The sequence below is a fragment of the Phymastichus coffea genome, unplaced genomic scaffold (genome assembly GCF_024137745.1).
Source record: "Phymastichus coffea isolate CEN01 unplaced genomic scaffold, Cenicafe_Pcof_1.1 PCOF00001, whole genome shotgun sequence".
In the NCBI taxonomy this organism is placed as follows: Eukaryota; Metazoa; Arthropoda; class Insecta; order Hymenoptera; family Eulophidae; genus Phymastichus; species Phymastichus coffea.
In genome coordinates, this window is record NW_026706812.1 from 5,366,393 (window position 1) to 5,391,872 (window position 25,480).

The 25,480-nt window shown below is 37.7% G+C and overlaps 1 protein-coding gene across 4 annotated transcripts in view; it reads right to left on the minus strand.

Annotated features, from left to right (window-relative positions):
- LOC131675389 (anaphase-promoting complex subunit 1) overlaps positions 1–25,480 on the minus strand; it is an 896,320-nt gene that overhangs the window by 263,277 nt on the left and 607,563 nt on the right. For all 4 annotated transcript variants that reach the window (XM_058954365.1, XM_058954368.1, XM_058954359.1 and 1 more), the window contains one exon: positions 2,172–2,492. In XM_058954365.1, the coding sequence (XP_058810348.1) occupies positions 2,172–2,492 (321 nt within the window). The remainder of the gene's footprint in view (positions 1–2,171; positions 2,493–25,480) is intronic.

The following is a 25,480-nucleotide window of genomic DNA, read 5'->3' on the forward strand; positions in this document are numbered from 1 at the left end:
GCAATATCGGGGAAAGAGAGAAAAAGAAAACAAAACTAAATCAGCGCAAACTAATGTACGCTTCTGTTATTTACCCAGCAAATCGGTGTTAACCCTACTACGAGGGGAAGTCAATAAGTCTTTACAAAAAGAAGGAAAAAAAGTTTTGCGTACCTAATTTTTTTTTATTTTTCAACATAATCTCCTTGAAGGTCGATACATTTTATTAAATGGCCTTCCAGTTTTTTTAAGCCATAAAAAAAATTTGATTTCTGAAAACCCTCAAAATAGGCATTTGTTTCGGCGATGACTTCCTCATTCGACGTGAATCGTCGTCCGGCAAGCCATTTTTTGAGATTAGGAAAAAGAAAAAGTCACTGGGAGCCAAATCAGGCGAATATGGTGAATGGTCAATTAATGCGAACTTTAAATCGTTAATTTTTGGCATCGAAATTGCACACGTGTGAACTCGAGTATTGTCTTGAAGAAAAAGGCATTTTTTTTGTTCAAGTGAGGACGTTTTTCTCTGATTTTTTCTTTCAGCTAACCTAATAATGACGTATAATATTATCCAGTGATCGTCTGGCCCTTTTCCAAGTAGTCGATGTAGATGATTACATACGCATCCCAGAAAACCGGGGCCATAATCTTGCCAGCTGACTTTACTGTCTTTTCCTTTTTTTTGGGGCTGGTTCTCCTGCGGTAATCCATTATTTGGACTGTTCTTTGGTTTCAGGAGTGTAGTGGTGTACCCATGTTTCGTCTACAGTTACGAGTCGAAGCCAAAAGTCTTCCGGATTACGACGTATGCGTACCAAATGAGCCTCAGAGGTGACAACGCGGGTTCATTTGTTTTCAACAGTGAGCAAACGCGGCATCCATCTTGCTGATATTTTTTTCATCCCCAATTTTTCATGCAAAATTGAAATGATTGTACCCTTTAATACCCCTGTGGCCTCAACTAATTCCCGCAATTTTAATCTTCTAGCACTCAACACCATATCGTGGATTTTATTGACCATTTCGGGCGTACTCACTTCTACGGGGCGTTCTGAACGATGTTCATCTTTTGTTGTTTTACAGCCGCGTTTAAATTCATTTACCCAGTTATAAACAGTCTTAAACACAGGGGCAGACTTGCCATGAACGGCATTCAACTCAACTGTAATTTCTTTTGGTGTAAGGCCTTTCAAATGATAATGTTTTATCATCGCTCGAAACTCTGTTTTTTCCATTTTTCAAATAAACCAATAACTTTTTGTTCAACCAACGCTCACAAAAAAACGACTTAATGAATCGAGCTGAAACTTTGTACGATATCTAGTTAGTGATATTGCTTACCAAAAACATCATAATTTAAGCGAGACGAGCGCTATCTCTTGGATTTTGTAAAGACTTATTGACCCCCATTCGTATTGCGTTATGCTACTCAAAAATAGTGATGCAAATTAAGTAGATGCACCTACCTTTTGTTGAGGTTACGATGATCAGCCGTAACCGTTAAAGTCGATCGAAACTAGTGCTCTTGGACGCTCTTAGCGGCAATGCTGCTGTCGTCGTCTCATTTTTTAGAAGCTGCTGCCACTGACACCGCTGCCGATACAGCTACCTTATGCCGGCTGTTGTCATTTCTGTTGCTGTTGTAGTTGCTGCTACTTGTCGAGGAGGTTGTCACTCAGTACCTCACTCTCGGTTTGTTTCTTTTATGAGAATAAAAGATCGGCACTCAAAACTAACAATGTGTACTTGACACTGGCTCAGACGATACTACTTATAAATACCGCGCGCGCCCCCTCACTCTCTAATTAGTTAGCTCACGCGCCCCGATCACTACCGAATCGCGAACGGTTCGATACCTATAATTGATTACTGTTGTAATTTGTATAAGGAATTGATTATTCTTTAAATAAACGACCTGACGAGGCTGGAAGACAAACCAGCGAAACTTCGTAATAAATAATAGAGTAGTTTTATTTTATTTAAAGCATTGGAATTCTCTCTCGTATTTCTTTGGCTAGAATTTTACAAAATTTAATATGATCGAAAGTAACAATATGGTTGATTATTCAAGAATTGTTAATTATTTTCCACCCTATTATAGCACTTACGTACTTTTTTCTCAGATTAAGGATTAACAAATTTTTATAATTAAATTAATATAACATAAAGCTACTTTGATTAACAATATTTACTTGATAGTTTCCCAATCGATTTGCTCTTCTTGGTTTGATGATGGCTTCTGCAATTTATATTTTGCTACAATATCCGGGACATGACTCGATACCCAAGTTTTAGAAGGTTCTATTTCATTCCAAAGAATTAAAGATTTTGCAAGTATTCGAAGAAGAAGAAAATCAGGTCGCACAAAATCCAATAAATAATTCGTATCTGGAGCTGTCATCCAATCTGCAACAGGGCGATTACCAGTTTGAAGATACATCAAACCTAATGCTAATGTAGCTCCTGGACTTGTTATATCCACGTTAATTGAATCGCCTTCTTTTATTTGATAACTGAAAAGGAATACATTATTTATTGTAATATTTCAGTAATAAACATGTATTTTTGAAATATATATTTGAAATAAGACCCATTCTATACTTTTGCATAAACAAGTACGAAACGTATTATATATTATTAAAAGACTGACACAGTTATTAAATTTAATAACAAAATAAATGATATCTATGGAATGAATTACCAAATCAACGTCAACTAATATTTGCCATAAAAAAAATAAAGCATAGAATTTATGAATATTAAAATATTAATTTTTATCTTCAAACAAGTTCTAAATATTATAGCATTAAATGATAGCATTATAACATCTAAGAAACGGTGAGTAAAATATAAGAAAAAGAAAAAAAAAATAATAATGGTAATAACAGAAATTCAGTTGAGTTGAAAGAAAGCCGAGGAAAGGAGGCAATCTAATTTAACTTTAGATGGAAGGTAGCATTATTTCTCTTCTCCTAGCAATGTCTTTGATGACCTTGAACTCGTTAAGGCTTTAGTTATAATCGAACAAACCTTGGCAGCTAGTCTCAAATAGATAGGTGATCAAGCTTATGCCTTACCGCTGAACTACTGAGTTAAATAATGCACATTATCAATAAGATCACACACTTGCACGTAATATGATATACTAAAAGTCACACATTACGATATTGATTAGCGAAGTCAACAGTTTCGAATAAAATAAAAAAAGTATTTACAGATAGTAATTGGTTTTTTAAGTATATATAATTTCTTTGAAATCAATAAATTAGAATAAGGTGTATAGTAAGCATCAGAAATACAACTATAACTTTGATTTTCGACACGCGGATAGCGGTAAGACTACTTTCATGAAAGGCCCTAACCGACTATCTATATTGACTGAGCTTGAAGAAGAATAAACTATAACGTTATGTTTTAATATAGAGTGAAGTCTTCTCGTTAATTTACAGTTCTCACAACTTACTAGTAGCGAAATAAAGTCACATAAGCTGCTTTTTGATACTTTTCTAATGTTTTAACCTGTTAATCAAACTACATTTCTTAAAGATGTTTATTAATAATATTTTTTTTAATTTCCTAACAGATATGTATGTCTTAGTAACTATTAAGAAGTTCTAAAGCTGGATTTTTGACAATTTTCTTAAATAATTTAATATACGCAACTGACATGACAAACAATAAAATGCAGGTTAATTTTTGTTTGTTTGGATATTGATTTATTTGTTAGTTTGGTGCTAACCATCCCCAAATCAGCCCTGAAAATATTCAAAATAAAAAAAAATAATTTTTAATAGAGTGGAATTTGCTTTGTTCACATATGTTGGTCAAATAATTTACTCGTATTAGATTTTCTGAACAAAATATGAAATATGAGACTGTTTTTTTTACGCAAACTTTAAACGAAATATCAATACTTGTATAATCCTAAGATTTTAAAAAATTGCTCACTAGTATAAAAAATTTACCCTGTTATATGTTTTTAAAAGTACATTGATTTTTATAAAGAAATTTAAATAATACACATAAGCTAAACAGCAGCCGCAACCAACTCCGTAAGTTAATGCATGGGCAAGATGACTGTTTGAATTGCTTACGAGATCAATTATATTATTCAAATTTCAGCTCACAAATATAAGAATTCTTAGCGTAAATTATATTCCAAATTTATCAGTTAAAACTTTATTTGCAATATTTTTATCTTGTATATTTTCTCGATTTCTCGAGTACGGTATAACGTATGATTGCAAACTTTGTCGAGAAGATTAATTCTTGTATCACCATAAGCTAGACGTTTCTATGACATAATTCTTGGTTTTCAATATTGATAGCTTGAAATATGTAGCTCCGATGAAAGTTTCTTGGTGATATTGACAAATGCTTGTGCTTCCTTCGCTGTCTGTCACTTGTATATGACTATCACTTTATGGAGTTCATCATTTGACTAACGTTTAAAACTATAAAAACTGACATATATATATTGCAACGGTAGTCGATTTAATTAATCGAACCGTTCGCGATTTTGCTTCTCCCGCGTTAGTTCTATTAGTTAAGAGAGAGAGGGGGCGCGCGATCTTTTGAATAGGCAGTTACGCCTCAGCTGTTCACGCGAGTTTACCGCCGAATAGTGTTTTGCACTTTGTTTCGCCAAAAATAAAGTTTCTCTGGGAAAACTACGTGCGGGTGTGCAACGACGAAATTGCAGCAGCGACCAGCGATACAGAAGCAGCAGATTGCAGCTGATAGAGGCAGTACAAGGCAGCGCAGCTGATAATCGAGGGGCAGCGGCAGTTGATATTTTTGTAACAATAATTACGGCTGATCACCGTAATTGCACCGCATGGTAGGTGCACCTTACATCATTATAAGCGATACAAAATACATTCGGTATTTTGTCTATTCATGATAGCGTTATTTTTTGTATTCGCGTCGAGCGTTAGTTCGCGGTATAATTCGAATCTTCTCTCTCTCTCTTTCTCACCGAATATAACTAATTGTAAAATCCTATTCGCGTGCGTTAGTCTTTCAGCCCTACAAAGACTGTAGTGATTTTTATTAATAAAAGTCTGTTAAATTTATTAGTCGTTTTCATCATTGAATTTTCCTAGTAGCTTAAGTAATTGAAAAAGGTTTAGGTTTTTAATCCGATTACATCTAGGGGATTAAGAAGATTAGGAGTAAAGTCGCTCACACTTAAAACTCATCGAATGTCATAAGACACGTGACTTAAGGTGAGTTCAACTCCGTTTGATATAAGACAACTAGGATAAATCATCTGATGTAAAGGCGAATACACGTACTATCATACGTGTTTTACGGAGCGGCGGTTTGCTCTGCATCGTGGGAGTTTGTTCTTAAATAAATTTTCCATTTTTCAGATAACCTCCCCGTTACAATATATATATATATATATATATATATATATAGGTGTGTATGTGGAGGTTAGATTTCACTCGAGGGGAGTGTGGACGGGTCTTGGATGTGAGCGAGAGTTTTGGTGAAAAAGTTAAAGAGGAAAAGTGTTTGAGGAGAGAAATAGAGGTGAAAAGAGCGTGGAGGCGGAGGAGGAGTGAAGAAGAGAGAGAGAGAGGCCTGGACAAGAGCAGGAAAAAGCAGAGAGAGAAGAATAAAAAAAAAATAATAGTTGAGGTTAAGAGAGCAAATCAGAAAGCGGGAAAGGCAGGCAGAGAGGTGGTGCGGTAAGAAGTAAAGGCAGAAACGGAAAAGGTAAGACAGGGAATAAAGGTGGGATCACGGGTAGATATAGAGGGTCGAATTAAGGCGTACGGGATAGGATGGAAAGATTTGTGACAACAGAAAAATTAAAAGATAAAGGTGGAAGTTTGGATAAGAAAGGCCCAGAGGAGAAAAAGAAGAAAAAAGTAAAGGTGGTGAGGGGGAGAGAGAGCGGGAAGGGGCTGAGGGAGAATAATAGAGGAGAAATGAGAGAGGCAAAGAGATGCAAGAGTGAGAGCGAGGGAAGTGAGATGGATGGGGAGGGGGAGAAGGATTGGACAACACGATAAGAGAAGTGGGAAAAAGTAGTGGTGCAGAAGATATAATGGAAAAGATACGGACAGATATAAGGGCATTAAGAGAGGTATGGGAGGAGGAAAGGAAAGAATGGACAGAAATATTTAAAGAAATAATGGGAAAAATTGAAAGAATGAACTCAGAGGGGAAAAGAAGAGAAGAAAGATGGGAGAAGGAAATAGGAAAAGTTAGGAAAGTACAAGAGAGAGAGAGAAGAAAGAAAGAAAGAGACGAAAGAAGAAAGGGAAAAAGCAGAACGTAGAGAAAAGAATCTGCAGGAAAAATGGGGAGAGAGGATGGACTAGTTGGAAGAGGAGTGCGTGAAACTAAAAGAAAGCATAGAAGGAGGAAACAAGAAGCAAAGAGGAATAGAAGTAGGCAATAAGGAAAAATTAGAGCAAATGAGAGAAAAAATGGATAGAGAAAGTAGGATAAACAATATAATAGTGACAGAAAAATGGAAAGATATAAAAAATAGAGTGAAGAACGCAGTTGTAAAAAAGAAGATAAGGAAAAAAAAAGGATAAAAAAAAAGCTGGTGGAGAAAAGAATGTAAGGCAAAAAGGGATAGGGTGATGGCAGAGTTAAATAAGGTAAGAAAAGGGGAAGGAGACAGAGGCAAATACTTAGAAGCAAAGAGAGAATACAGAGAGGAAATAAGAAAAGCAAAAGAAGATGAGGGGAAAAGAGTGGCAGAAGAAATAAGAAAAGATAAGACGAGAAGAAAATTCTGGGATAAAGTGAATGGCAATAGGAAGATAAGAATTGGTTTAGATGAAAATATAGGAAAAGAAGAATGGATAAAGCACTTCAAGGAATAATTGGGAGAGAAAGAAAAGGAAGAAAGCAAAGGGGAAGAAACCGAAGACAGCGAAGGAGAGAAAGGTGAAGAAATAAAAGAAAGAGAAGTAAAAGAGGTAATAAGAAAAATGAAAAAGAAAAAGGTGACAGGAGAAGATGGTATAGCAAATGAAGCGTGGGTGGAAGGCACGGAAGGCTTGATAAAAGACATGACAAAATATTTAAACGGAATATGGAACGGAGATGGATACGGGATATAAAATATATGCGGAAATACTGAGGAAAAATCTGGAAAGAGAACTAGAAGCTAAAGAAACGCTAAGCGATACGCAGATGGGATTTAGGAAGAAAAGAGGAACAATTGACGCAATATATATATTAAAAACAATAATAGGGAAGGAAATAAGGGAAAAAGGAGGAAAACTGTTCGTATTCTTTGCAGACATGAAGGCCGCTTTTGATAAAATAAAGAGGAAGAAAATATGGGAAACAATGAAAGAGAAAGGGATAAATAGAAAAATTAGGAAAAGAATAGAAAAAATGTACGAGAAAACAGGGAGTAAGGTAAAAGTTGGAGGAGAAATAATTGGAGAGTTTGAGACTTACAAAGGCGTGAGGCAAGGGTGCCCTTTGAGCACCACGCTATTTAATCTTGCCTTCGCCGACCTGGAAGTGAAGATCAAGTAGGTGCAGGAAGGAGGGGTAGTGATAGGAAGGAAGAAAATATGGACATTAGGATATGCAGATGATATAGTGATGATGGCAAAGAGTGAAAGTGGAATGAAAGCAATGCTGAAAAAATTAAAAAGATATCTGGAAGAAAGGGAATTACAGTTAAATGTAGGAAAATCAAAGATGATGAAATGCAGGAGAGGAGGAGGAAGGGGGAAGGAAGAAGAATTCGAATGGGAAGGTGAGAAGATAGAGATGGTGAAAGAGTACAACTACTTGAGATATATGATAAGCAGAAATAACGGAAATAAAAAGCAGATAATGAAGGTAGAAGGGAAAATAAATATGGGACTCGGAAGGCTATGGGGGCTAGGAGAAAAACTATTTAGAGAAAACTGGGAGCTAAAGATGAACATGTTCGATGCTCTGGTGAAAAGCGTGATTATGTATGGAGCAGAAATCTGGGGATGGAAGAGATATGAGGAAATAGAGAGACTACAACTAAAATACATAAAGTGGGTATTAGGACTAGATAGAAACACGTCAAGTTATCTAATACGATGGGAAACAGGAAGACAAGAAATGAAAGAAACAGCATTAGAAAGAGCAATGAAGTATGAAAACAAAATAAGAGAAGAAAGAGATGGCTCAATAAAAAAAAAGAAGCATGGAAAGAATTAAAGAAAAGGGAAAGAAATGAAAAAGATAAAAAGGGTAAGAAGGAGGAGAGAGAGGAAAGGCTGGAAAAAAGTAAAATATACAGAGAGAGGGAAGAGGGAGATGAAATGAGGGAAGAGTTTTGGGAAGAAAGGTTTAGGTTAGGTAATGAAACGAGAGGAAGCAGGTATTGGGAAAAAGAAGAAAATAAGAGATGCAGAATATGTATGAAAGAGGAATAAAATTGGAAGCACATGGTAGAAAAATGTGAAAAAAGCAGAAAGGAAGGGGAAGAATGGCAAAATATAATAATAGGAAGCAAAGAAAAGATAGCGTGGATGATGGAGATAAAATTGAAAAGAAGAAGAAACGAAGAGAAGAAAGAAAAAGAAAAGCAAGAAGACGAAGCTGCAAGACCCTAAGGAGAGACGGAAACAGAAGACAGAGAAGCAAGACTCGCAGACACATCTACACACACATACATACACACACATACACACAAAACACGAACATACGCGCAAACATAAACATACACATGCACACACACACAAGACACAAGTAACAGCAACTACACAAGCGAGAGGAAGCAGGTATTGGAAGATGGAGCAAAATGGAAAAGAAGAAGAATCGAAGAAGAGAAAGAAAAACGTAAGCTAGAAGACAAAGCATAAGATACTAAGGAAAAATAAGTGAGGTTGAGAAAAGGAAAGGCAGAGGGAGCAATAGGAAACAAGAAAAAGGTGTCAAAGCCAATAAGGAGAAAGATAGATAGATAGATAAATGATTAGCAAGAAGGAGAGCAAAAGCAAAGGAAAGGCAAAGGTGAAAAGGCAAAAGAAAGTAATAAAGGAAAAGCTGAAAAGAAAATATGAAAGAAAGAGAAAAAAAAAACAGTAGTGCGGAAAAGGTAGATCTTGGAGAGAGAAAGAGTAAGAGAAGATTAATCAGAAGAAAAATGAGAAGAAAAGAGGAACAGACAGGCGCAGAAGACAAGGACACAAGAGTTGTAGACACACCTACAAATGCACATATTTATACAACACACACACACACGCACGCGCGCACTCACACACACACACACGCGCAAAACACATACATAATTACTACACAAACTGGATACGAGACACAAATAGCAATATAAGAAATGTAAACCAAATGTAACATATAAGTTGTAAATAAATAAACTAACTAATAAACTATATATGTGTGTGTGTGTCCGACGAGTTATTGTTTGAATGTAGCTTTGCAAGTATGATTTTCAACCTTCCCAATGCGAGCATGATTGTGAACCTTTCCATAAAAAATTTTAACGTCATTTGCGAAAAGATAAGCAACCAAGCCCTATGAAGATTTACTTCCAAATGGCATTAAAGCTATTTTTAGTGATCCATCCAAATATGGTAAAATCAACAGACTTTTGCCGTTTGTCACTCATTTTAATGGTGTTACATTCGAAAACGTTTATGTGTACTCGAAATACTGCAAATGATATCGAAGACTGTAGACAAGGTGAAATATTTTCCGTTCAAGAAGCACGACTTTGTAATTGATCCCGAGCATTCGATAATGATATTCGATGATATCGCCTAAGAGAAACAAAACAATGTACGTGCTTTCTTTTGTATGGGTAGACATAGGAGTGTCGATTGTTTTTATCTCTCAAAACATATGCATGCATTTTTAAACACCTCGTGAGTGATAACGTCAATTCATAGGCAGCTTTTTAACAAGATAAAGCAGATATGAAACATATATATATGGCGGTCATATGAATTTTGACATGACTTACGATCAATTTTCAAAATTTTCTACTTAATGCTAATAAAGATTTTTCTTTCGTTTTGTGTATAGGTATTATTTCTGCTTCTTTTAGCGCGTCTGGCCAAATTTCTTTTTTAATTCTTTAGTTTATTATGTGTACTATGGAAGATGTTATAAATTCAGTTAATATTTTTATTACTTTCGTATTAATGCCATCGACTCCACTGTTTTTATTTTTCATTTTACCAAAGATCTTCTTTATTTCATGTGTCTATGTATTCCATTTCTGTCATTTTTATGTTATGGTTGAGTGGTCCGTTTATTTTACTACTAAGTTCTATTCCAATATTGGAAAAAAATTCATTCATTTTGTCTGCTATTGTTGCTGGTTCAGTAATTTTGGCGTTATTATAAATAATGTAGTCAATTTAATTATTTTTCTTTGTGTTTTTGTTAATTTATTATTAATTATTGATCGTAGGTTTCTAGGATTGTGAGCTCTGGCTTGAATAAGATCTTTATAAGTTTCTTTCGCTTTGTTAATAACTATGTCAAGTGTTTTGACATAATTTTTGTAACTTTCTTTTTTTATTGTATTAATTTTGTCGGCTTTCCAGATGTTATAAAGTTTTTCTTTAGTTTTACATGATATTAGTATTGCTTTAGTTATCTATGCATTTCTAGGTTCCATGTTATTATTGTTATTACTTATGTTGTTAACCATTTTAGCTTTTTGTATATATTGCTTAATGTTGTTTATACGAGTCCAGGTAGCTTGGTTTGGATCTGTTTGTATTTCTATTTCACAAATACTTCTAGCTTAAATTTATAGTCCTGGCTATGCTACTTAATTTTTAGAAACTTATTTTAATGATATTTGTACTTGTCAAATTTTATTTTTTACATCCTTCAATAACTTTATCACTAGATAATGGTCATTGTATAGCGTGCTTAATAGATATGTATTATAATTTATCTTATCAAGCTTGATGAAGAAATTATCAATGTCTGATTATATCATGAAAACCCGGATAATAGCCATTTTCTAGAAGTACTTGTAGAAGTTCTTGGTCCGTTATTTCTTGGCTAAGTATATCACAGTTAAAATCACAAACTATTATACTATTTTTCTTTGTTGAGTTTTAAAAGTTTTTTAATATTAATGAAGAATTCGGTTTTATGCATGTTGTGAGATCTGTAAACAGCGAATAAATTTTATTCTTTATTTTTTAATTGTTTAGTAATTTTATTTTCAAGTTAATTATTTTCAAGTTATTGATTTGTATTATTTCTGTGTTTTCTATGATGTCATTGTGAATATAGATTACTACACCATCTCATCTGTTTAGTTTACAATTATTGTAATAGATGTTGTATCTATCCATATTTAGAATTTATTCATGTTGAAGATTCCAAGTTTTTGTACATATTATAATGCTAAGTCTTATTAGGAACCTGTTTATGATAACTATTAATTTATTGTAATTTATATTCAAGCTTCTAATGTTTATATATACTATTATTTATTTTTACATATTTTATTAAAGCTACATACGTTGTTAATTGTTTTTTCTTCAATAAGTAGATTACTTTCAGCATCATTATCCATGATTCTTCTTACTGTTTGTTTGTTTATCCGTTGGACTTTGCATCATTTGGGACACGAGCGATGCATTCTCTGGTATTCTAAGTCTTAAATTAGTTATCCTTTGTTGGGCTGTAGCGCGCTCTGTTTTGCCAAAGTACCGTAGATAAATTGATTGTATGGAATAATCCGTCATTTCAATGTATTTTTTTATTTTAGTTTTGAGTATTTTACAATTGTGGCTATCATTTGCAGAATGTTTATCATTATAGTTTGTTTGCAATCATGATATGATAAGTGCAATTTGGACATGTAAGTGTGTCTTTGTTGCACCTATCAGCTGTGTGATGCACACACATTAATGCATGTGGCTTCGTTTCTACATCTACTGCCATTGTGGCAAAATCTTGAGCACTTGTAGGAAGGAGTTGTATTTATAATATGAAAAACTCTACAATTTGGACAGCCAAAAAATAGTCTATTATTGTTTTCTTTGATGTGCTTGTATAATTGAAGTTATTTCAATTATTGCAGTTACCGATTGAGCCTTGTTATTAGTATAAACATTTAATACTTTACATTTTTCATCATACTGATTAAAATTTCTTAGGTTAATGTCTGATTCTATATTTTTCTCATTTATTGTGAAAGCTTTGAAAATACCCATTTATTTTTATAGTTGGTTTTTTAATTTGTTCTTTTTCAATTTTCATTGTTGATGGTAATTTTCTGGTAAGAGTTTTTTTCAATTGAGTTAATACTTTCTTCATTCATGTGGTTTATTATAATTAATTCATTATTTTTGGAATGGATTTTTTTTTGTTGAATAGTTTTGTTTTATGGTAATGAGCAACAACATTTTCTAAATTAATAGTATCATTAGTATTGGTCTTTTTGACAACTAGTCTGGGCACTCTTTGACTTTTCGGTTTGGGTGTAGTTGTTACTTCAGCAAAAGTTTTTTCGAAAGTATTTGTTGGTTTGTTTTGTCTCTCTTTTGTTAGTAATTCGTTTAACAGTGATTTTATATTTTTCTTTGGTTTTTTAAGTAGTTCTTTCATGAATCTCACCATACTTTTCATAAGTAATTGTTTCTATTTCTTGTCCATTTTCAAGGTTTTTTCATGTACTATATCATTTAGTATTTCTTGTTTAATTTCCTCTCTATGTATACGAGTTTCAATTGAGTGTAACGGTTCTATCTATGAGCTATTCTCTTATTTTCACTGAATTACTGCAACCCGCTAAACTCGTCAATCTGTTTACATTAATTAGCATGTTTGTAATAGAGTCGGCCTACAACGCCGATGAATCTATCGCTATTACCAATTATTTAGAAGGGGGAAGGCAAGGGAGGCGGTATATTGCTCCTGACAAGGTAAAGAGAAAGGAGGACGCAATAATCATTCCTCTTATCTTAACAAATCTCTTTATTACACCATGCTACCCTGAGCATACAGTTCGGACATTCAATCGCGCGCCTTATTTATCTATACTACAATCTACGATCGCTAAAAGAGATGGCCGGCACGTTAGCGCCTTGCCATCTCGATACCGACTCGATACAATCCAACTTATGCTAATAACCGAACCAGCCGTGCCGGCCCGTGACAGCCTGGCACAGCGCACAAGTCGCGAGTAGCCGTAGAGTGAGAATTAGAGAGAGAGATTAGAAATTGACCTGACGATTGAAGATCTTCGATGCAGGGCCTCGCCGAAGATGGTGTTAGCGTCTAATTGCAGGCAAATCTGTCCGTGGTCGGAAGAACTCGGCGAAAGATAGGCTGATCCGGGCCGATACTGATGCTGTCTCGGTTTCCTCTTATCTTTCTTTGTGGTTGACTGCAGGGGGTCCGTACACCTCTCTCTGCTAATGGCCACTCTGAACTGCCCGCCGCGAGTATACTTCCGAGTGCGTGAGAGACTGCTTCTCACGCTCTCCCCACTCACTTGCCTAATCGGCGGCACGCGGCACCGCCAAGTGCGGCTAGTGTCACGCGCCTGCCTGCACTAATCGTGTTCTTTCTTTCTCTCTTATCTCTCTCTTTCTCTCACTCTCTCTCTCTCTCGGTGAGTAGCGACACACTGATCTTTGAGGCTCTCTTCCTTAATAATTATTTTCTCAATTTTGCCACTTCCTCGAGCGGCATATTTTTGCAGGCGAGTTCGTCCAGCTGGCCACTGCGCTTCCTGCTAACAATTCTTGGCTCTCAGTCAATTTTTTGGCCAGTGGATGAAAAAAACCGCCTGCCTGGTTACAACATAACCTTCATCAATTCTCCAAATTTGAACGAGTTTTGATCTATACACTTCTGCATACAACACAAACAACAACACAGCCTCCACTTCAGGACCGCTACACTCTACACACTACACACTACACATCTCACCGAATGCAACACTTCCAACATTTTTGCTGCTAAGTACCAGTGTCAACTGTTTTTACCGTTATCCACATATTTGAATCTTCTCGGAGAGACTCCTCATAGCCGGTGCTATTTCTTCGCCGCATCACTTCTCTTACTTAATTTGTGTCTTGCGCTCAGTCATCACGATGGCTGTTTTAATTTTAAGCTCATTTTAATTTATATTTATTTTACAACATCTTGTTTTGTTTTATTTAGTTTAATACTGTTGTATTTTCATCTAGCGCTATTTACACGCTAGACAATTTTATTTTTAATCTTAATTTTAATTTTATTCTATCGACTGTGTCAAATCGCGTTTACTTTCTTGCTTTTTCACGTAATTTGTAATGTAATTTTTCTGCGTTCGCGTCATCAATCATTTTCTCTCATTTCATTCTTGCGTCAAAGTTACTCATTTATTTTTGCGTTTCAATCATCTCTAGGTTAATTTGCGAATTCCCTTACCGTCTATTGTAAATGGCATCATTTTACTCCCGTGTCTCCCGCCAATTTTGATCCTTAACTAACTGAGTTGGTGCCACTGAGGCGCCAATTTTCAAATCTTTTAAATCCAGACTTTTCACAACTACCGTTTATGACTGGTCAGTGACTCAAATTTTCGCGCGAAATTCAAACTGCTTAATTTGTCGTGTCGAACGGTCCTTTAAACTATCTCACTTGTTATAGTTTCTTGCGTAGTTTTGAGATCCGGAGAGGAGATATGGGAAACTTTTTGACACAATCTATGAATTTTTATTTTTTGTTTTAACTAGTTTTAAATTTTCAAACCTTTCACTCTTATCTAATGGTCTTGTCTTCATGCGCCGAGTGTGGTGAGGCGCTGAGTGATCTGGGTGCTAATGTCTTGCGGTGCGAGTCCTGTGTCAGATCTTTCCATCGCCACTGTTTCCACTTAACCTCAAATCCTGATCTTGCGACCTTTACTTGTCGTGCCTGCTCTTTTCAGTCCGCGGTTTTAGCCAACTCTCGTCAGTCCGGTGGCGTTTTTTTGGAATCCCCTTCTTCTACCCAATTTAACTCTGCTTCAGCTGGTGCTTTGCCCTTTATCGAAACCTCAGGCCGTAAGAGACAGGCATTTCCTTACCAGCTTTTCCCATCGAAGACGTCGAGAGTGGAATCCCGGAGTGATTTCCGTAGTGCTGACCGATCGGCCGTACTTCCCACTGTTTCTCCCTCCAGTGAGGACCAAACCCACTTGCTGGATAGTATGGCATCTACCACGGGCGACAAACCATCAGCATGGTTTTCTGGCTTCGTGAATAATGAATTCACTGAATTTCGGAACGAGATCAGAGCCACCCAGACTTCCATTCTAACTAAAGTAAATCGTGTTGCCGACGAGGTGAAGAGCCTCAAGTCCGTGGTGGGTCTCAAGGATCGCTCCGAGCTCCTTATTATGGGCCTACCGCAGGGGTTCCAGGGTTCGCTGGAGGATGCCGCCGGGATGCTTTTTGAGGCGATTGGCTGTCCAAACGCTGGTGGTCGCATAGTGGCCACCAGAAGATGGACTGCCACTCGCTCTCGTCCAAATCCGACCGACACTACGTCCACTTTCGTCGTGCGTATCGACTCAACGGTGGTGCGTGATGTCATACTGGAGCGCTCGGGCAAGCTCGCTGGGAAGACGGCGAGGGACATTTTTAAGTGCGGTCACGGAAATCCCGTCTTCATCCGCCAGCTGTTACCGCAGCCCATCCACAATCTTTTTGTAAAGGCACTCGCGCGCAGTCGTGAGCTGGGTTTCGCGCGCCCTTTCGTCTCGGGCATGGTCGTCTATATGCGGGAGAACACACGTTCCACCCCTATCCCAATCACGTCGGAGAGTGACCTTGACACCTGCGCGCCTGTGCCTCCTGGTCAGCCTCCTGCCCAGGCGGCTCCGCGCTCTGGTGCCATGTCAGTGGCTGCCACTCCGATCGGCACTCGCAGACATGCTCCACTCAACCTTAACTTCGCGCCCCAGGTTGTCAAATCGCGACCTACTGCCTCCATCCCAAAAAATCCGGCTCCGCAACTTAGCAAAACAGACGGCTGTTTCAGCCCGACAGTGTCTGTCTTTCCGGCCCAGCTATCTCAAGCCATCCCAACTTCATCTCCTCCAGTTTCTAGTCCATGATGCCAACTAATCCGGGACCATACCCCGCCCTCTGCTTCCTTCGTTGTCGGCCACATCAATATTAACAGACTAAATTCCCCCTGTCACTTTGCTCTTCTCGAAGCACAAGCCCTTTCTACACATTTTGATGTCATAGCCATTACTGAAACTTTCCTCTCACCTGATATCTCTGACTCCCACCTCTCTCTCTCCGATTTCAATTTTTTCAGGCTTGACTGAATTGGAAAGCAGGGTGGCGGCGTTGGTCTGTACGTCAGATCTCACCTTAAATTCAGCTTCCTAGCCACTTCAGATCCAGTTTTTGATAACACGCCTGAATTCATCCTAGGTGAAATAAAGTCCGACAACACCAAGCTTTTAATGGCGGTGGTTTACAGACGTCCCTCTGCTTGCTCTCCCACACATTTTTTTAACTGCTTGGCCACTTACCTCCCTCTGTACGGAAATGTCATCATCACCGGTGACTTTAACGCAGACCTAGGTTCCGGCTCTCTGCCGGATGCTCGAGCTTTGAAATCTCTCGTCGACCTGCACAACCTTCACTTCGTATCCACTGCTCCCACACATCACTGTCTTAATACAAATCCCCCTTCCCATACCACTCTTGACCTCTTCATAGTGAAAGACCCAAATGCTATCCAGGCATTTGGAAAGTCTGATACTCCTTTTATTGCTGGCCATGATTTCATCTCGCTCACCTATCGCTTCACTTCTAACAATCATATCACCAGAGTCATTAGGTCCCGCGGTTTGAATCGGGTGGACGAAGCAGCCTTAAATGGGACACTCAGGGGCCTCCTCTCGAATCTGGTCGACATTTCTTCAACACGACTGCAGCACTCTTTCGACCCGTCGATCGAAGCCGACGTGCATTCCCTTGACAACTTGGTGCACTCTCTCACTGAAGTCCTCATAAAATCCTTTGACGAGGTAGCCCCTCTTAGGTGCATCAAGTTGTCTTCTAGGCGTAAACCCTTGGTGACTCCGAGCATTCTTGCGCTTATGAAAAAGCGTGACGCTGCCTATAAACTGGCATCCTCCTCCCGCTCGGGCAGTGACGTCGCTGGATATCGAAGGCTGCGCAACGATGTCTCAAATGCCCTCGACTCTGCAAAAAATTCTTGCATTTCAGTCAGACTGTCTTCCGCAGCCACCAGCAAGGCCAGATGGAGAGAGCTACGAAACTTGGGAGTCACAAGGCGCGCTCTTCCATCCCCGTTTCAATTTTTTTCTCCAGCCGTACTTAACACCCACTTTGCCAACATAGTCAACTCATCCCCTCCATTGACACGTGACTTTTTGGACGCCCTTTTAGCGAGTCCCCCAAACGCTCCTCACGTCCACTCCCCATTCAATTTTCGTGAGGTCACTTGCCAGGAGGTCATGGATGCACTAAACTCGTCCACATCCAGAACATTCGGTCCCGATGGTTTGTCTGTCAAGATGCTTAAACTGGTCCGAACACGTGAGAAGCGTGACGAGGAGGGCATACAGCTGTCTGGCTTCACTTCGTTTCCACAGGAAATCTCTCTCGACTACCCTCAGAAAAGTTCTTGTCGAGCAACTCGTTTTCCCACATTTCGATTACCTCTCAGTGGTTTGTATCCAGCTTGATGGAGAGCGCTCATCGAAGCTTCAAGTTTTACAAAACGCCTGCGTACGCTTCGTAATAGGATGGATCCCTTTTATACCTTCTCTATCCTTAAACAGCCACATCGCGCACCATAGACTAGCCCTGGGCTGGCTATCCCTCACTCCAAATAGGTATAGAGCCCTTGCCGTTCTGGCTTACTCTGTTGTGTCCAGAAAATCACCGCACTACCTGGCTAAAAACCTGTCTGTCCTCCTCGATGGTGTCATTATCCGGCGCTCGGGTCGCCGCCCACCGTCGGCGTTTGAATACAAGGCCCCTCGAACTGAGGCATGGAACCATTCCTTTGCTATTCTTGCTCAGAGAATACTCAACTCACTGAGCGTGACCCTGTTCTCCACCGATCGGATCCCTAACTTCAGGGTTTGGACCCGCGATCTATTCTTAAACTACGAGGGTAGAGCATGGATTGAGAGGGCGACTCGCGAGAAGTTAATGCCGGTACCGGCACTGTCCGATTACACTCGCATACCAAACAGAGTCAATCCAGTCGCGTTCTCCCAAAATTACCCATCGTCCCACACTCACCCCGCTATCGACTTATGGTTCATGAAATAGCTAATTGAACGGTTATTTTCTGGCCAAACGCACGTCGATCCACCTTTATACCTCTCCTCTTTTCAGACCGCCCTTCTGTAAAACAAGTGCCATTCGCGTCCTCACTACTTTGCTACTTTTATTATTTTTTACTACTTTTAGTATTTTGTTGTTCTTATTACTTTTATTATGCTCTATTACCTTTATTGTCTTTATTATTTTATTATTATTTTCATCTTTTATTATTGTTAATTTTGTTGTTTTATCTGATAACTCATTTACTTTGTTCTTTATATATTTTATTTTACTATATTTTCACATATTTTATTCTACTTTTAGTTTTATATATATACTCTTAGTGCTTACTGTTAACGCCATTGGAATTTCGCTGCTCACCGTATATACTACTCATGCATTTTCATGTAATTCATCTTCTTCATATAGTTAAATGCGTCACTATTTATCCTTGCATCTCTTTTCTTTTTTTTTTGTCATGTTTAAATTTTGTTATTATTTTGTTATGTACATTTCCAAACTGCCAGACGGGGTTCCACCTCATTGGCGCAATAAACGAACTAATCTAATCTAATCTCTCTTACAAGAGCGCTTGTTACTATGCGCTCTTGTCGACCAATGCCACTGCCTCTCTCTATCTTTCTTCTCCTTACTCGTTGCGGTGGCGATGCTGAAAACATAAAGGCAGGCATCAGGCACGTGAATTATGCGCTATAGGTCTGCCATGAGTCCACGCCGATGGTAGAGAGAGATAGGAGACACACGGTGCAGGTCAAATCCACCGGCACCGTTACATATTAAACGGTGCCACTTCATATATTATATAATTGTCTTAGTACCCGAGTTAAATTTCATGACCATATAAGGAGCGTGACGTTACCTACTTATAGATATAGATATAATGGCCAATTCCATCTCAGATCATGCAGAGCTCCCCACACACCTGTCACCAAGCTACTCCAAAGTATTTTTTTATTGTTCTAGGTCAAAATCAAGAGGACCCGTATTTTTTCTTTTTTCTCTCAGATGCATAGTTCCGTCAATAATGCAATCGGAAAATGCACTGCTGAAAAGGGAAAATTGAGAAAATTTTTCCAATTAAATTTGGTTTCCTCAATATATTTTTTATTTTTCGATACAATTAAATAATTTTTATGTCATCTATAGTAGAAACGAAGTTCTTCAAGTCTAATTTATCAAAAATATGAATGTATGCATTTTTCGGGAGAAAATGCATGTTTTCGAAAAAGTGCATCTTGGAGAAAAAATTGTGTATCTCAAAAAGGCCATAATTTTTTACGCTCAAATTTTTTTTATATATTCTTAGTACCAATACCTTCAAATCCATTCGATCAAAATTTGCTGTTTTTTCGTTATATCGCTTAAAAAAATTAAAAAAAAAAGTTTTACATTTTCAAGTCAAACGCGATAAATACATAGGTACAGCGAATGGAAATCAAAGCTGAGAAAGAAAGGGTGACGTTAAATTATCAACATTTGCTGATGCATATAGATTTTGCTGAGAATTGGTCTGTAATTTTGAAAAATCCAGTTCAAGGGAATCATTGGGTGAATAAACAGATTTCAATTTTCACTGCTGTTTGCTACATAGGCGGAATTACAAAGAGTTATAATAACTGTAATTAGTGAAGACTTAAAACATGATTATTCTCATGCATTGGCAGCAATACAAATAATTCTTGAATATATAACTAGATACACACAAGAAACGTATGGAAATTCGATTGATTCTATAACTTTAGTATCTGATGGCGCTGCAAGTCATTTCAAAAATAGATTCCAGTTAAATGAATTTTTAAATGCAAGTATGAGTAAAAAATGGATATTCTCTGCTACTGGTCATGGAAAGGGTGCTGTAGATGGTATAGGTGGTTTGGTAAAGCATTATGCAACAGTGCATAATTTACGCAGTACTGAATCTGATGCTATTCAAACTGCTAAAAGTTTTGTTGAAAATGTATCAAAATACACAACTTCTATAGAGCTGATTTTGATGGAAACTGCAGAGATAAACAATTTTCGTAGTAGTCAAATGGAGCAAAGACACAAATGCCAGAAATATCAGGGTATTCAACGTTGCCACATGTGGAAATCTGTTGTCTCGGAAGGGAGGAGCGAATGTATTATAGCTCGAACGGCTGCGCATCCATGGATTGAAGTGAAAAAAGATGAAAAAAAAAAGAAAAGTACTCATAAGAAGAAAAACGAAAATGTAAACAAGGGCAAGAAAGTGAAAGTTGTATCTAAAAAAGTGAAGAGAGTTGTAAAAGTAATCAACTCAAACAGAAAAAAATGATCGTGTAATTTTACATTTCTTGCAGATATGATTGAATAAAAGTAAGCTTTTTCTTTGAGTTACATGTTATTGTAGTTCAGTTATTAACCTACATAGTCGCTAACATGAATTCCTGAATGTATTTATCGCGTTTGACTTGAAAATGTAAAACTTTTTTTTTAAATTTTTTTAAGCGATATAACGAAAAAACAGCAAATTTTGATCGAATGGATTTGAAGGTATTGGTACTAAGAATATATAAAAAAAATTTGAGCGTAAAAAATTATGGCCTTTTTGAGATACACAATTTTTTCTCCAAGATGCACTTTTTCGAAAACATGCATTTTCTCCCGAAAAATGCATACATTCATATTTTTGATAAATTAGACTTGAAGAACTTCGTTTCTACTATAGATGACATAAAAATTATTTAATTGTATCGAAAAATAAAAAAAATATTGAGGAAACCAAATTTAATTGGAAAAATTTTCTCAATTTTCCCTTTTCAGCAGTGCATTTTCCGATTGCATTATTGACGGAACTATGCATCTGAGAGAAAAAAGAAAAAATACGGGTCCTCTTATTTTTGACCTAGAACAATAAAAAAATACTTTGGAGTAGCTTGGTGACAGGTGTGTGGGGAGCTCTGCATGATCTGAGATGGAATTGGCCTAATAGTTTTTGTTATTTTATTAAAATATGTTGATTAGGAATAATTTTGATGAAACAAAGCATTTTTTATATAGATTTTAGGGCATAGATTTAGATTATAATAATTTTAATTACGTTCAAATTATATTGAATTTTAATATGCCAAGTTAATTTATTTATTACATTGTAACTATTAATTATTAGAAAAATGTAAATAGTCCAAATGCAAAATAAGTAAGAAATGAACATGAGTAAGAATTGGTTTCATTGATAACAGCTTAATAATAACTGTTATTAATAAATAAACAATTAATAATTTATTTAAACTTATAATTGTATATAGATCGGAAGCGTCTTATTCTTCTTCTTGCCTGCAGATACGTAGTTAACAAAATTTTTGTTTAGATCTTTATAAGTTTTCAAGGATTTTAATTTTTTATCGTTCATTGCATAAAAATTTCTCAATTCTTGTAGACTAATTGTACAATACTGGCACAAAAATGTTGATGTATTATTTGTCGTCCATTAATTATTAATAGAAACTTGAAATCATACACAAACTTGAATGAAATTTCATTTAGTTTTACTAAATCGAAAACTAGCTTGATATTTCCATACTTGAAACGAAACTCTTCGTAGTTGCCGGTTTTTAACAAAAAGAGAAGGCAAGAGAGGCGTTTACGCTTTCAACGATCGAAGGGGAAGGACAGAGCCCAAAGGCCGTTCACGTGGTAGCTGGACGTATCTACGAGGCCAAAGAAGACGTGCTGTCCGTGACACCCTTTTAGAATCTTCTCTCTCATCAAAGAGTGAGCTAGAGAACTCTCTCTCTTTCTTTTCCGTCCAAGAGCGCAGAAGACTCTCTCCCGTCCGAGTGTGCGATATATTCTCCTCTCAATTACTAGCCGCGGGATAACTGGTCACTGGTCTGCGCTTTCTCTCATCCCCTCTTTACATAATTTTTAGGCGGCATACGACGTAACGCTGATCAATCGTGTGTCGCACACCTGCCTATAGTACACGCATGCCTTTTCTCTTTGTCTCCCTTTTTCGAACAGTCTTTGCTTTCAACTTCTTCTCTGTCGCTCCTCTGGTGATCTTTGGTTGCTGAAATAAAAGCCACTAGTTAGGTACATTCTCACAATGAGCCCAACACTGGCCACAATGCCTTGTCGAGAGTAGTGGAACGTAGGGGAAAAGCAAACGAAGGACAAACAGTATGCATGCTGCTTGCCCTCATCACGATCTTTTCTTTTGTATCTAGATAGATGCACATCATAATTAATTTTTTAATACTAATATCTTTGAATTGTGATTTCACATTAATTTTTTTTCAATAGTCAACAGTACTACGAACTACGTCTGGAATTATCTATAAAGATACTTTGAAGAAACCTTTTCCGCCATCTGCCATCACTTTTACAACATAAGAACCAATCAAGTTACGTTTTTCTACATCTTTTTCTAGTAAGTTACTTGTGTGAGCCTAAAACCATAGGACATTTTTTGCATTTCCCATCCTTTATTTTAAATTGTAATAAGCTTTCATGATGAACTTTATCAAATAAGTATGAACAATTTTTCGTGTGATATTCATATTTTAAGGAACTGACTTCCTACCAGCAGTTTTACGTATGAGAGAGATCATTTTTCTTATGTACCGAGTAGAAACTATAGTATTAACGTAAAAATCATCTTAATTATCTGTTATAAATATAACTTCATTATTGGCTTGACTTTTTTTCAAATAAACAGTATTTTCGCGACGTCTAGTACTCAATTTCATTGAACCTCCAACGCTTTACTGATTTGATAATTTTTGTAAGACAGAAGAAAAATATGACCTTTTTTTATCAGGTAATTGATTCACTAACTGAATGACATGTTTTGAACATTGTAACTTCGTATTTCGCATGAGTGATTAAGGCCATGACCAATCTACTGTAAGCATTTTCCACATAACTTGAGCACATTGTTTACACTTTTGTTCACTTGTTATATATTGACACTGTTTTCATATTGAAATGCTTTTAGAACCGAAGAGCCATATAATTCATTAGATTTATCTATATCATTATTTAAATGCGTTTTCTACGTAGCTTTAGTTTTGTAATACTTTGTTGATTAACTTGCTTTCATAATTGGTTACTTTTTATAAGATAATGTCATCATAATTTCCTATCTTTTGAATAGTTCTATACTTGAGATCTTTGTTATGCTCTAATAGCGTCTTTCAACGCGATGAACAAATGTTCAGAGGCTATCTTTCATTAGATAAATCATAATTTTTGTCGATACAATCTTTGATTAACTTATAATTAGTATCTGTTATATTAAAATAACACAGCCCAACAAAATTTTACAAAAGTCAGGAGCCTGAAACCAGACATAGTGTACTTCATAGATTTTCATGTGCCAATTCGGAATCTGGACTCTGAATTGCTCTATTACCCTTGGTTTTCCAAATATCTTAACCTAAAAGTGTCAAAAACACGCTTTTTTGCTATATTTGGCCCCCTGTAACATGACAAATGATTTTATCTGCGCAATTCTAACCACAGTTCTTAATATAGCAACTCATGGGCTACAAAAGGACTATTTAAAGTTAATTTTCTAATTTTTTCAACGAATTTGGCCGTTTGGAAAATGTTGCATTTAAATATTCTACTATAGGCTTATAATAACACGAAATTCAATATTCACTTCTCATGCTGTGACGAGAGTAGGCTGTTGCTTGTTTCTCGTCGGGCTCTCTGCCTCCCCCCTTTGCCCTCGGTAAAGCTCAGTGGTCCGTAATGGGCGCACTTTTCTATGCGCCTAATACGTACAGTACGTCTTTTTGAGCCGCCATGAATTACCAGGTCCGGCTAAAATAGTTTAAAGAGAGCAAGAGAAAGCGTTACAGAAGGACAAACGTAAAAGATGCTGCAGAAGGACAAACGTAAGAAGACGTTGCAGTTGAAAAAAATGAGAGAGAGAGAAAAGTGAAAAAAGCGCTCGTGAGCACACGCTCAGCGATTATTAGGCAGGCATGCGACGCGCGACCAATTAGCGCTTCATCGCACGCCGCCTAAAAATGGGCTAAGTAGGGATAGTATTTGAGAGAGCGGCCACTGCCCGCGCAGAGGATTGCGTGGCGTCAGTCATTCACTCTACGTCAGCCAGCAATCGGGGTTAGTCGAACAAGGAACTAGCTTGCGCTACCATCATCTACCATTGTTTCCTGGAAGAAGTTGGCTGTCTTTCATCCCGAGCGGCCCTTCGCGCTGGCCTTCATCAGAGCACGCACTAGCTGCAGCAGCAACAATGATAAGAGGCCGGACAGTTGGGCTGCCCGAGATGCCACCTAGGCCTTCAAGGGATCATCGAGGAGAAAAACAAAGATCAGGTTATCTCTTTCCCGGTTATTCTCTTGTGACGAGAGCAAGTGTTACGCTTGTTGTAGTCAGTATTTTTCCCCATTTCCCCCTCTCTCGGCAAGGCAAGGTGGCCAGCGTTGGGTGCATTTAGAATGCGCCTAATGCACAGTAGAAGTTCGACAACTTATCAACAACAGAGCAACAGCCTATTGTGACGGTTATTAACCGTGTATACCGTCGGCAATGAGGCTGTTATTATCGTCGGCAACAGCCTGTTAATGATAATGCGCTACCATCGGCAGTCCAGCTACCGTCACCATCTCGGTTGCCGTCGGATAGTACGAACGTAAGTGCGCGCGAGCAGGAACGCGGAGACCAGGGCGAAAGCAGCACTGGAGCGCTAAGCAAAATCTGTGAGCCCTTAAAAGGGAACCACCCCAATCCGACCTCACCGAATTGAATGATTTTGGGGTATGTTGTATGTAACAGGCTGTCATTTAGTCAATCAATCGCTGAATCCACCTAAAAGTGACTATACGACGCCTCGTTATCTATGTGCGTATAGCACAGTAACCTACCTTGCCCGAAGTGCGCCTGCGCAGAGTCTCTCCGATGTTCCGAGCTGGGTTCCCCCAGCTCGCCACTTGGCGGCGCTGTCGCTGCTAACTAGTAGCGCTCGTGCGGCCGCTATCGGAACCTAGATTGAGAATTCCCGCCTAATGTTCCGCACACTTCGTGCTACTTTACCGGCGAATTCGAATATAATGTAAACACAGCTAGGCGCGACCTTCGAACAAGGGAATGACAAAATAACGACTAATAAACTCGTTTGAAAGGAACAAAGGATGATTTATTTGATCAAATCAATTACACGGAGGGTATGCCGAGAGTCTCACGCACGCACGCGTGAATGACAACACACGCTTTTCGAGAGAGAGAGA